This window comes from Sinocyclocheilus anshuiensis, unplaced genomic scaffold, assembly GCF_001515605.1.
Source record: "Sinocyclocheilus anshuiensis isolate Anshui unplaced genomic scaffold, SAMN03320099.WGS_v1.1 scaffold1170, whole genome shotgun sequence".
Classification (NCBI taxonomy): Eukaryota; Metazoa; Chordata; class Actinopteri; order Cypriniformes; family Cyprinidae; genus Sinocyclocheilus; species Sinocyclocheilus anshuiensis.
In genome coordinates, this window is record NW_015538055.1 from 2387843 (window position 1) to 2401199 (window position 13357).

The 13357-nt window shown below is 35.2% G+C and overlaps 1 protein-coding gene across 1 annotated transcript in view; it reads right to left on the minus strand.

The window, feature by feature from the left end:
- Positions 1-13357, minus strand: part of LOC107683414 (neurobeachin-like) — a 267384-nt gene that overhangs the window by 200955 nt on the left and 53072 nt on the right. Inside the window, exon 2 of the mRNA XM_016479471.1 lies at positions 1615-1846. Coding sequence (XP_016334957.1) covers positions 1615-1846 — 232 coding nt within the window. The remainder of the gene's footprint in view (positions 1-1614; positions 1847-13357) is intronic.

Here is a 13357-nt window from a genome sequence, read left to right on the forward strand (position 1 = left end):
TTTTTCCCCCATTTTGCCAATTTTTTCACCATTGCATAAATTAAATAGCCAAATGTGCTTTTTACTGTTTTGTCTTGCTTTTCAACGAAAAATATTTACTTAACACTGAACATTTTTTAACATTCTAGCAGACATTATACCAATAAAACACAACTTAACTTAAAATTAATAAGTTAGTAAAATAATATTTTTTGGCCATTTTTTAGACCCCCTTCTTGTCTTCGAATCAGGCATGTATTTTTTTTTACCGTACAAATAAATACAGCCTTGCTGAGCAGAAGAGACTTCTTTATCCGTTAATGTCTTTCTAAAACATTAGAAAATATTATAGATCCCAGTCTGAACACTATGTGTAAATGTTACAATAAATGTATTAATAGAGCTGTTGTAATTATTATTTTCATTATTAGTTTCTTTTTTGTAATTATTTTATTTTACAGAACAACAGTAAAATTACAATAATAACATTTATTAATGTTGCTGGAGTTCTTGCTTTTTCTCAGCTTTTATTTTGGCAGAAACACGCAGGAAGACCTCAGTGCATCTTTTTGTTGACAAATGATTCTCATTACGAATTTGGGAAGACGTTTGTTGCACGTATCGCATTGTCGCATGCCTTGTAAAAATTCATAAAAATGTTACTGAGCAGCTGACAAGTAACACGGTTTCAGCGCAGATTTTCCTCGTGCTTTGGACTTTGAACCCTGCCGCTGCGAGCTCGTGCAGCGCTGTTTGAATACATGCAATTCGTGCGTGTATTAGAAAACATAACATTCTGCAGTTTATTTAATTGTTTAAAGGGATAGTTCATCCAAAAATGAAGATTTTATGTTTATCTGCTTACCCCCAGGGCATCCAAGATGTAGGTGACTTTGTTTCTTCAGTAGAACACATATGATGATTTTTAAGTCCAACCGTTGCAGTCTATCAGTCTTATAATGCATGGCAATGGTAACAAAATCTATGAGTACATCTTGGATGCCCTGGGGGTAAGCAGATAAACATCAAATTTTCATTTTTGGATGAACTATCCCTTTAAGGGCATTTCGCGATTTCAATCATCATACAGTAACCTGCAACAATCACCCTTCCTCTTCTCATCGAAGACATGCGATGCAGTACTAAACAGTCTCTCGCTGTCGGTGCTTGTAATATTTTTTGCATTGTTTTCGGACAGCTTTAAATGTTTCCACACTGCCGACATGTTTGCTGCATTAGTGTGCGCCTCTATTCACGTCACGTCATTGTTCGGTACAATTTATTCAGTCGTTTCGCTTATTCGGCCGAACACCGAAAGAGCTTTTTTTTGCTATTTTCGGCCAAATCATTTCAGTTGGCGAACATTCGGTGCATCCCTACATAAAAGTAGTCTTCAGAAGCCATATAAAATGAGCAGACGGATATTTTTCAGTGACAATTTGCAAAATCCTTTTTCTAAAAAAAAAACAAAAAAACAGTATGACTGTTCTGACTGTATTTTTGCACATCTTTCATTTCAGAGCTGTTTAAACATTTTCTGAACCATTTATATAGCTTTGGGGAAATAGAAAGAAATGGGTTTTACAAGAGGTCAATTCTTAAACTCTGGAAGAGGGTCAGGTCGAGACCACTCACCTGCGATCATGTCATCCACAAAGCTCATTTTGAGCAAAAGCCTCTGAATGAGGCCGACCTCAGTGCTGGTCTGCAGGTTGCGGACACTCTTGCGCAGTATGGCGGTAAACATGCTCCAGATTTCCGCCTGGCATGTGACTTCACAGTGTTCCAGCAGCTCCAACATGCAGATGATGGCCTCTGCATCCTGGATGATGAAGTTCATCTCCAGGTCAAACTCACCACCAACCAGCTAGAGGAGAAGAGAAAGAAAGAGAAGGGAAAAGGACAAGGGAAAAAATAGATTAGACTCATTTTAAGTAACAAGAAGGAGTGCTTTCCTTCTAAAGCTTTTAGCATCTGTTTGATGTCAGACAAACACAAGTGAACCAATTGTGCCAACAAATAGCTTAACTAAACTCAAAGAAACCTTGAAAAATCAACAATCAAATCCTTCTAGTCCTCTTCCGGTCATAAACAATAACTATAATCATTTGGGAATTATAAACACCAATCAATATTTGTGTTCTGTGGACTAAGCAAGCATGAAAATAAAGATTTCAAGACTTGTCTCGAGCACATGGGAAGACTTTAGGCACCTTCTTCAGAGAGCAGCGATGCACACATGTGGAAAATAGACCCCTGCTTCTTGAGGATTATTTTACAACATTATCCAGAGTCCACAACTTGTTGTGAATTTTTGTTGCCAGACGGGGATTAACTCTTGTCACGCCTCAGATCCCATAGATCATTGATTCTCAACTGGTGGGTTGTGACAAAAATGGTTTGAGATAGGCCTGGGCGATAAAACGGTATCGATATTTATCGACGGTACACCTTCTTCGATAACAATATAAAAATATTCGATATAGTGCACGATATAGGCACGTGCTATGAGTGATGCAGGCAGCTCACACAAACACGAACACATGCTGAACTGGCCTGTGATGAGGAGATTGTGAATAAAAAAAATTAATATTAGTCGAATTTCAAATTAACATTTGCATTTGAATGTCAGGGAGCGTCATCAGTGGCGTACAAGATGCAGTGATGATGTAAGTGATGTTGTTGCATTTTTATGTTTTGTTAGTCTAGCCCACGAGATGCGCCACTGCTGTGTTATGCATTCAAAATATTAGAGAAATATAGAAGCTCAATGCGGAGAAGATCTTGATTAGGTGAAAACCGAAAACAAGCCATTCACACAGATGCATATTCTGCATTCTGCATATTCTGTGTCTGCATTAGACGGACAAATATGACTGCTGCACTCGCGTCTCACACAAGAGATGTAGCCATGCAAAGTTAAAACAGTTGAAACTTTTAGAAAACACATCGCCAATTTGTGGAGGTTTATTCCCTTTTACTGCGTCTCTTATGTTTTTAAATGCAATCTGCGTGAATGGCGATTCGGCTCTTTGTATTAAGCAATGCATATATACATGATGCTGTTTTGTTCATAATTGTTTATGCAATTTATGAAATTATATTTGATTTATATGAGTTAATTTAGACGTAATGCACGTTTTTTTATAGACAGTTATTTCCTTGCGTTGACAATTTAAATGCGCTGCATTATTTTGCTCATTGCGCCCTCCTGTGGCCTTGGGAGACAAGCCAAACGTTTCCTTAAGACCTATTTAATCTGCATATAAAACATTAGAAATTAGATATTTGTTTAATTTTTATTGTTTGCTTGACTGTTAAAACAAAAAATATTTGTTGTTTGTCTCAATAAATTGGGTTAATTAAAAAATACAGTGGTTAAATGTAAACATTCTTTTGTATTGCTCTTTGTTTTAAAAAGGTTATAAAAAATGTCAATAATTATCGATACCGAACGATATGAAACATTATATCGTTGATACATTTTTTAGCTATATCGCCCAGCCCTAGTTTGAGAGTTGTTCTGATTGTTTGTTGGAGAAGAGGAAGAAAAATGTGCTCATTATACTCAACAATATTATGCCACAAACTTATCTGTTAATTAACGCGAACAAAATCAGACAGATTTATTAATTTAATTCATTAATTATATTAAAAAATTTAAATAAAATAAATAATCAAATTTATTTATTTGTTTAATAAAATTAAATAAAAAAATAAAATGAAATGAAATAAAATAAAATTAAATTAAATATGGGTTCAACTGTTATGACAATAAAAGGTTTGTGGCAATCACAATATGTTCTGTAAAGTGAATTATTGGTTTCCAAGAGCATGAAACCATTAAAACTCAAGAAACATTTAGAAACCAAAACTGTCAATGTTCTAAGTCCTGAAACAAAACAAGCTCTGAACCGCTAGCTTAAATTAACTTGCTATCTTATTGCCCTGCTGTTTTGATTTGACTGACAGTCTACTGTACTCATTTCTCAGCTGAACAGCTGATGGGCGTCATGACAACCACACTTTCTTTTCAGCCTTTATTTGAGGAGTGATTTGCATGGATGTGTTAGAAGAGCTGTACTCTCTAACGGACCAAAACAGCATGACGAGAGGCAGTGGAGGAAGCGATAAACAGTGCCTCATCCCTGGGGGAAAAAAAAGACAAGCGTTTTATTTATGAAAACGTCCATCAGTCAGTTTCCTCAGCCTTTTATAACATCCTAATGTGTGCAATGACTGACAGTAAAGAAGACAGCAGCAACAATTATAGAGTATAGCAATGCACAGCATGTTAAATCAATTATAATAGCATACAAAGACAGTTTGTCACATTAAACATGCATTTGATAAAAGGAAACCTCACATAAACACTTTAAAAGGACCGTACCGTCAGAAGTAGACAGCAGATGACACACAAACTACTACTATCTTCTGTACAACAATGGCACAAATGAGTATTTATTCACCAAAAACAATAGAACAAGGTCCTGCTTTAATGCCAACCTAAATGAATCATTATGACAGGAAGGTATGCAGCATCTGTCTGACTTCCTAAAAACTAATTAGCATGAAGAATGAACAGAAAAAAAAGTGTCTCTGAAGTCTCAGCTGAAAACACATCTGGACCTAAAGCTGAACCCAGTGGCACACCAATAACTGTTTTACTTATAAAAGTTTTATGCTGAGGGGTTCTCAAAAAAAAAAAAAAAAGGCTAAAAACAAGAAAGTGGAAGTTTGAGAGTTAATTAAACTTCACTCTTCGAAGCCCTGGCATAATCGATATACTGAGTTTGATGTCAGGACACAATTTTATACAATAAATATTATTTGTGACCATTGCATATATTTTAGACATAAAAAAGATCAACATAAGCTACACTGCACATCAATTTAGAAATGATCACTGAATTTAGCCCAGTCTGTTTTGATCAAACCTAATTTGCTTTCCAATTTGCAATTAACAATGTCCCACAGTCATTCAACCAAAAGGCAGTTTCACTGTTTTAATAAGATTTACTTCTGTTTTAAAGAAAACTCAGTGAAGAGTAACAGCATATCAATGAGACTCTAGAGAGTTTTTTTTCCCTTCAATTGTAGTCACAGAATCAAGAACAGAATCATAAAAAACGAATTCACTTTTAATGGCTAAAATCAATCTTCTGAATAAGTAAAAATATCCAATTGTCACGCAGCACTGCTCTTCTATTAAAAGAGTGGGATATTTCTTTCTTCCAGTGTGTGCACTGCATGCTTTGTCACCAGCCATTGTTTTTACTAATTAGTACGATGATTACATGATTAATCCTAGTGTTTATCAAGACATAAAATAAAAATTTTCTTAAATGAACAGTGCAGTTCTTGCTTTCTGTAATTGCTAAATTGTGAAATGTATCATTTAACATCTTCACTTTTAATAAGTCATACACCAGAACAAAAAGGACGGAAGCCTGTGCAGAAGTGTTAGCGTGTTGCCAGACAAGGTCTGCTCATTCAACACAGCTTCTCCTTTAATCACAGAGCTCATCCCACTCTAAAGTGAGGTGTTTAATTGCATGCTCAGATCCCGGGAGTAACTTACATCCATTGTGCGACAAGAGGTAAATGAAAGCACAAAATCAAAGATTAGACACTCATGGTAAAAGAAAGCACTCTCTCTCAGACCAAACAGGAATCACTCACAGTGAACAGTTAATCTCTGTTCATTTGCATTGAATTTCAGTGTCTAGATTACCAGTTGAGAGTCGCTACAGCTCAAAACACTCACCTAAAATATTTTGACGCTAATTGAAATATTTAAACGAAACAACCATTTATTTGCTAGAAGTGCAGAAATATTAGGGACATTGGTGCTTGAACTACCTTTACAAATCTGAACCCAAACATATACATTTAAATAATAAAGTATATACACCATTCAAAAGTTTGTGGTGGCGAAGATTTTTTTTAATGTTACAATTACAATTACAATTCTATTTATTTTAATATATTTTAAAATGTAATTTATTGCTACGATGGCAAATCAGAATTTTTAACTGCCATTACTCCAGTCTTCAGTCACATGATCTTTCAGAAATCATTCTAATTTGCTGATTTGGTGCTCAAGAAAGATTTCTTATTATGTACTGTATTTTAAAAACAGCTGTTTAACATTTTTGTGAATACATTTTTTCAGGTTTCTTTGATGAATATAAGGTTCAAAGGAACAGTATTTATTTGAAGTCAAAACCCTTTTTTTAATATTATAAATGTTTTTACTGTCACTTTTGATTCATTTAATGCATCCTTGCTGAATATATGTATTAATTTCTTTCAAAAGTGAATCCTCTACAATTTTCTACAATACTCTACAACACTCTACTCTACAATTTTCAAGTGACAACTCTTGAAAAAGGTACCTTAAAAGAATAGTTCACCCAAAAAATAAACTTTGCTGAAAATTTACTCACCCTCTGGCCATCAATGATATTAATGAGTTTGTTTCTTCATTGAATCAGATTTGGGGAAATTCAGCATTACATTTTGGATAGCCCAAGAGTGAGTAAATTTCAGCACATTTTAATTTCTGGATTTACTATTTCTTTAAACACAATGGCATTGGGAAGTTTTAGTTTACTGGTTCCATTTCAATAGCTAGGAATGCTGAGGGAAGAAATTAGGTAAATATCAGCAGAACCGCTCAATCTAGAATCCGCTGATTTGGCACATTTATGAGCAAAAACTTAACTTTTATGAGCGTTGCTTAAATGATCAGACTTTTTGGAAGCTCACATAAAGGCCACATTGGTATTGGGAGGTGGACTTGAGATACTTTATAGTTTTAGTGCACATTTGGTAAATGCTGAATTAATAACTGCATAAAGTGCAACCAAGGCTGTCATAGTGATTTTTTAAATTATTTTTTAAATATACTGCCCTTTCATACAGATGAATGTCTGTGAAAACTCCTGCTACTTTCGTTTTCAGCCATTCAGGAATACTTGTAGTACCTTACAGCTTTTACAATGTAGTAATCAAACCCTGTTCCCCAGGAACACATGCTAGAATGAATGAATGTGTCATAAACCACCAGCGATATGTAATGGTGCGCAGCTAGCTTGTCTGTACACAAAAGCAGTTGCCGTGACAACATACCCAGACACTTCAAAGTAGCTTTTGGCAAAATGAAAACATTCAATTGGCATGCAAATCATGCATTGGCTCGAAAACATGTATCCGTAAACATGCAGTATGTCATTTAAAGTCTACACATTGTCTGCAGATTGCTTCCAGACTCAATGGAAGTTGTAGAGCTTTTGCTGATGGCATCGCGAGCATAACCTGTCTGTGATCTGATAAGCTCAGCCACAGTAAGATAAGCTATGAATATTTTTGAACATTACATTTGCATGAAGTAATACATTTGCAATATAAAAGCTTAACCTTTTTTTTGATAAGCATGTGAAATATCTGTATTTTGTGGACAATTCATCAACAAAATAGAGACATTTTACTGTTTTTCTATTATTTATTTTAACAGGAAATTACGTAATTAAGTAATGCTTTTTAATGATAATGAGCTTTTAAAAATAATTATTATTAATTAACAACTAATTATTTTAATTCGCCCTCTTTTTCTTAGATGTCATATTTACATTGTTTTCTCTATGGTGGGGATAATTCTACACATATTAAGCCTAAACTATATCGACCACATCACAAAGATGTCGGCTTCAGAAGAACCCAAACAAACCCCTCACTTTAAAATACCAGCATTCCTTTCTCTGAAATGCTTCCCGCTTTCTCATTTCAGAGAAAAATTATCTTGCAGTCTTCAGACCTAGGTTTAGGTTCACTGTAATCTAGGGCTGCACGATTAATCGCATGCGCAATGAGAAAATGACAAAAGGAACAGGACTGCTGCGGCAGTTGGAAACAGTGACGGCATACATGCTAACAAACTGACCTGGCTGGGATTTAAACTAAAGAAATATAAAATATTATTTCAATCCACATTAACTGCTCTCTTTCTCTCTCTCTCTCTCTCTCTATATATATATATACAGTATATATATCATTCAAGAAACACAAAAGGAGAGTCAGGAGAATTTACATGAAAAATTACTTAGACTTCAAATGGCTTAAGGCTTGGAAAATAATCTTAGGTTGAGGGTTATTAGTACAGTATATGATTTTTACCTACTTCTTTAATTGTCCCAGGAACACTAAAACATCATGGATGTGTTTAGCCTGAGCTTGAAAGTGAAAATGGATTTCACGGCCTCAATTTATCTGCAAATAAATCAGCTGATATGCAATTTCACAGGCACCATCAGCATTTACACACCTATAAAGAGCCATTAAAAATGACCACTATATTATAAAGATTGCCCATTAAGCAGCATTAAGTATCTCCGATCTGTAACCAATATTAATTTGCATACATAATATATCAGGGACAGGCTCATGAAATGTTCATAGGAGTTCATGACTGTTAACTTAACAGCTTTGACCATACAGCCTATGAAACGATCCACTCAGGAGCTGATATTTAAAGAACCCTCAGGCCTGGCACAACAGACATGACTGGAGTGAGGAGTTTATGATTAGCAAACATAACGATCAGAGGAGCTTCAATCAGGTCCAGCTATGTCAGCCGGCCAGTTCCATATGCGCTCTCCCGTAGGAGAGAAAAATCACAATTGAGACCTCTTTAATATCTCAATTGTTTCAATGATATTAAATGGAGAGCAAATGAAGGTTTTAGCTGAAGTCTCCTGTTTTGTAGATTCTTCTCCTCTAGAGCTTCAAAAGAGATGAAATCAAATATTGATGTTTCAATATGTGCTCCAAAATGCCAAGATACCAATGTCTACCCTCAAAAATCCTATGCATCAAATCATCTATACTATTATATACACATTAACTTTATTTGTCTATACTCTTAAGGACCATTAGATAACTATAACAATAGCTACATTAGCAGCCACACTCACAGCTGATAAAGTTATGTTTATTATGAGCGTGTGCTGCAGTTTTGTCCTCTACCGTTTTAAATGCTTGAGCTTTTTAAAGTCAAGTGGCTGTCAATTCTTTTATCGTTCATTAGCTGGAAAAAAATCTTTCTGAAAAGTGATTCCAGCAAGGGTTATTATAGTTAACTAAAACTAGAACTGAAACTAAAACCATTTAAAAATAAATAGCTTATTTTAAATAAAATTATATTATATATATATATATATACATATATACCGTTAATTGTGTCCAATGTGTATTAGAGAAAAACATTTGTCATAATGATATCTCTCCCCCCCATTTTAAATTCTTATTCTCCAATGAAAGGTTAAATAAAAGATCAAAATGATTAACAATGCAGATTTATTTTCACAGCCTTCTTTGATCATATTTACCAAGGGTGCCGATAATTCTGACCATGACTGTATATATAATTCAAAATATTAATAAAAACTATAACAGAATCTAGACAATACTAAAATAGCACTGATTACAACAACATCGTTCCTCTACCTTGTTATCGTAAAATTTGAATTAATAGAATTAGAATTTAAATTCTTTTTTTAGCTTTATCGTTATAGTTTGTGTCCTTGGTGTGAACAGGACTTTACTACATGTCAACAATCGTCTCATTTGTGCATATTTCTTCATTTAGGTAATTTTACGAGGAAGAAAAAAGATATGAAAGAACAATCACTAAAAAAAAAAAAAGCTTCCCACCACTTTCTGACTAGTTGGGGTTCAGAGATGCTCGGTTGCCATGGTTATGGGTAGCACAAATCAGACTTTAGCCATTTTTTTCCACTGCACGCTTTCGTCGGCTATGAACACAGTGGAAATAAACAGCGCTGATGTCCTATTTACTGAGAGTTATGGTGAGAGGAGGAAGCAGGCAGCTATAGAGATCTCTCCAGGGAAGAGCAGGTGCTCTATCTATTTTATCATGTATACATTTGTCAAGCAGGATACCAGGAAGGTTGTGTCTTCGCCTGGTTTGAGGTGATAAAAGCGAAAGCGCAAACAGTGCAGCCTGGTTGAATTTTTGCATACCTGAAGCCACTGTTTGATCACATCCAGTGAAGAATAACTCTCCAGGAACACAGGCAAACCTTGCTAGTATGCTAGTATGCTACCTGAAAGGCTGACATGCAGGTTCATGTATTCTGAGATTAAATAAATGCTTAAAAGGAATGAATTCAACAGTATGCAGCTGAGGTGGATGAAAATGTAATGCTGCTTTTGAATGCTGTGATGCCTGTAAATCAAGCGGTTTGCAGAATACAATATTGTATACTATTGTATTGCAATGTATACATAAAAACAAAAGTTTCAATCTACATCAGTGAAACACTGTCATTCCACTTGTCTAGTTTGTGTTCAGGACAGACTGTCAGCACACAGACAGTCAGTCTGTGCATTGAGTTCAGTGATTCTTTCGGCAAGTTAGATCTTTGCAGCAGTAGGTGGGGACAAATGACTGTCCTAATGGGTGAATTATTGAATCATTCATTCAAACGATTCGTTCAAAAATACCGAGTCATTCAGGACCTATATACTGTATATATATATATATATATATATATATATATATATCAAGTTATATTTTCCTACATTTTTTTAAACAAATATTTTAATATTTGGAAAATATCACGAGGACCGTGAACATTATTGGTTGAAGACGCAAATGAATCCATGAATCAGAGTTTTGAATGAATTAAATTAAATTAACTGTTGAACACAAACAAACTGTTTAAGGCCACAAGCGAACTCATTACGAATAAACAGCTGCCAGCTTCGGTTAAAAAAAGAATTCTCTCCCCAGTTAAATGTGCAAAATTCAACTATAAATCATCTTTAGGTTCATTTACTAGAGTGTAAACAGTAACAACGCCACTAACCTATCAGCATTTCCAGTAGTGTGACAGCAGCTGTTTTCAGAAGAAAGTGAAGCATTTCCGGTAATAACCAACATTTCCAGCAAGTAGCAGTGTTGTAGTGTGATAAAACAACATTTTTATGCCATAATATTGCTCATGGAGATTTCTATCGTTGCAAAGCCCAGCTCATTCAAATGAATCGGTTCATTTGAATCGGTTTGTATAAATGAACCAAATCAAAATAGAAATGCACCGACAGTAAGTCTATACGTTTTGGTGGCGAAACGAAGCTTTGTAAACCACCTAGGTTTTTCTCTCAGCTGTATAATAAAAAGGCTCAATACTCGAAACCTTTCAGCAATGAAGCTCCGGACGTCAGGGATCAGGTGGTTTTGGCACAAACGAATCAAGTTCCTATACAGTGAATCAGTGTAAATGAGTGTAGGCTAAATGTGTTGTTTATTTGACACAAGCTTCGGAGTTTCTGTGTCATCAACATCAACATTTTTCTTATAGTTTCTTATAAATATTCAGTTAAAAAGTGCCTTCCATAACATTATACAAAAATTGGTTGTGCCATTTTTTTAGATGCATTAAATCTTAATGTAGTTCACTGCTGTCATTCTAACTGAACTATTTATTCATCCAAAAATACTCACTGTTTTTATACCAGAAAAATAGGTCTCAGCTTAAATTAATGGCTGTAGTTACACCGAATTATGAAAACCTTGAGAAATGAATCATTACACATTTCACCTTTGGTTTCGAACATCATCTAAATGACCACAACAAGATGAAATACAACTTAATAACTGAGTGGGATAAAGTACATCAAAACTCCATTTACCAATGAATGCTGTTTTTCTGCATTTGCCTGATCATAAGAAAACAAATCGGAAAAGAAAGAATGAGAGTGGCATACACCGCAAAGCACATTGCAAGACGTTCTCATGCTCGCTCACCGTGACACAAACTCTCTGGAGAAAAGACTCAGATGGGAAAATTCTGCCTCTCTCTTCTACCTTTGAACTGTCAAAATGTCACAACTATAAAGGTCAAGGGAAAAGACAACTGAGGAAGGAAGAGATCAGATACACAAATTAGTTTATTGTTCCCTCTGCCCCATTCATTCTGGTTAGTTCTCTGCGTGTCACACATCAGGTCCTGTGAGCTCGTGACGTTGAGCTAACTGTCAGATCAGCTCTGTATGAAGAGTCCTGATGGAGTTCTGGTGGAGATGGTTGATATAACTCAGCCGTAAAAAAAAAAACACTTGGGAATCTGTATCACATTTCAAAGGAAATATTATTAATGTCATGTTTCTTTGCTGTGTAAGCATTGATCAAATGTTTTGTGAAAAAAAAAACACTAGTCAACATTTAAACACAAATGTGAGAATTACATCACTTGCTCACCAACAGATCCTCTGCAGTGAATGGGTGCCATCAGAAAAAGCGAGTCCAAACAGCCGATAAAAACCATCACAATAATCCACAATTAATTCACTTGACTCCAGTCCATCAATTAACATCTTGTGAAGCAAAAAGGCTGGTCGAAATACAAGTCCGTAACCCATAATAATAATAAAATAATAATTTGTTAAATTTATATGAACTCTACATTTGTTTGAACCCTCATTCTGACGGCACCCATTCACTGCAGAAGATCTATTGGTGAGCAAGTGATGTAATGCTAAATGTCTTTGTTCTGATGAAGAAACAAACTCATCTACATCTTGGATGGCCTGAGGTTGAGTATATTTTCAGCACATTTTAATTTTTGGGCGAACTATTCCTTTAAACTAAACTGTAAACAGTTGCAACAGTTATTGCTGCAAGAAATCTCAAATACCATTATAAAAAGTGGGCTTTAGCAGAAAATTAAAGTATAAAATATATAAAAGTATAACATATGGCCCTTTTGAATAAATGAAAGCATTGTTAATTAAAAAGTAGAGCCCGACCGATATGGGTTTTTTGGGGCCGATACCGATATTAGGGAGTATCGATATATATCGGCCGATATTCTTTGTGTATATTATAGTACAGTACCAGTCAAAAGTTTGGACACTTTCCCATTCAAGGGTCCAAACATTTGACTGGTACTATATATAGAATACAGTATATACACATAAACAGAATATACAGTGGTGTGAAAAAGTGTTGGCCCCCTTCCTGCTTTCTTATTTTTTTGCATGTTTGTCACACTTTAATGTTTCAGATCATCAAACAAATTTAAATATTAGTAAAACGCACTGTAATGCCCTTTGAATGTAACGTGTATGTTCCCTTGGAACTGGAATCATGGAGGAAGTTCATGTGAAGTACACTTCGCAGGGCACTTACGGTCGAATAAGACGTTTGAATGCTGCTGCCTGAACAAGAGACCTCCTTGCTGAAGTAAAAGTGTTGACTGGTGTCACTATCTCGTGAACGCGCTGGCGGATCTCCACCAAACTCGGGGGATCCCTTCAGCTCGAGGAGCCCTCTCTTTAACCACCCCTACCT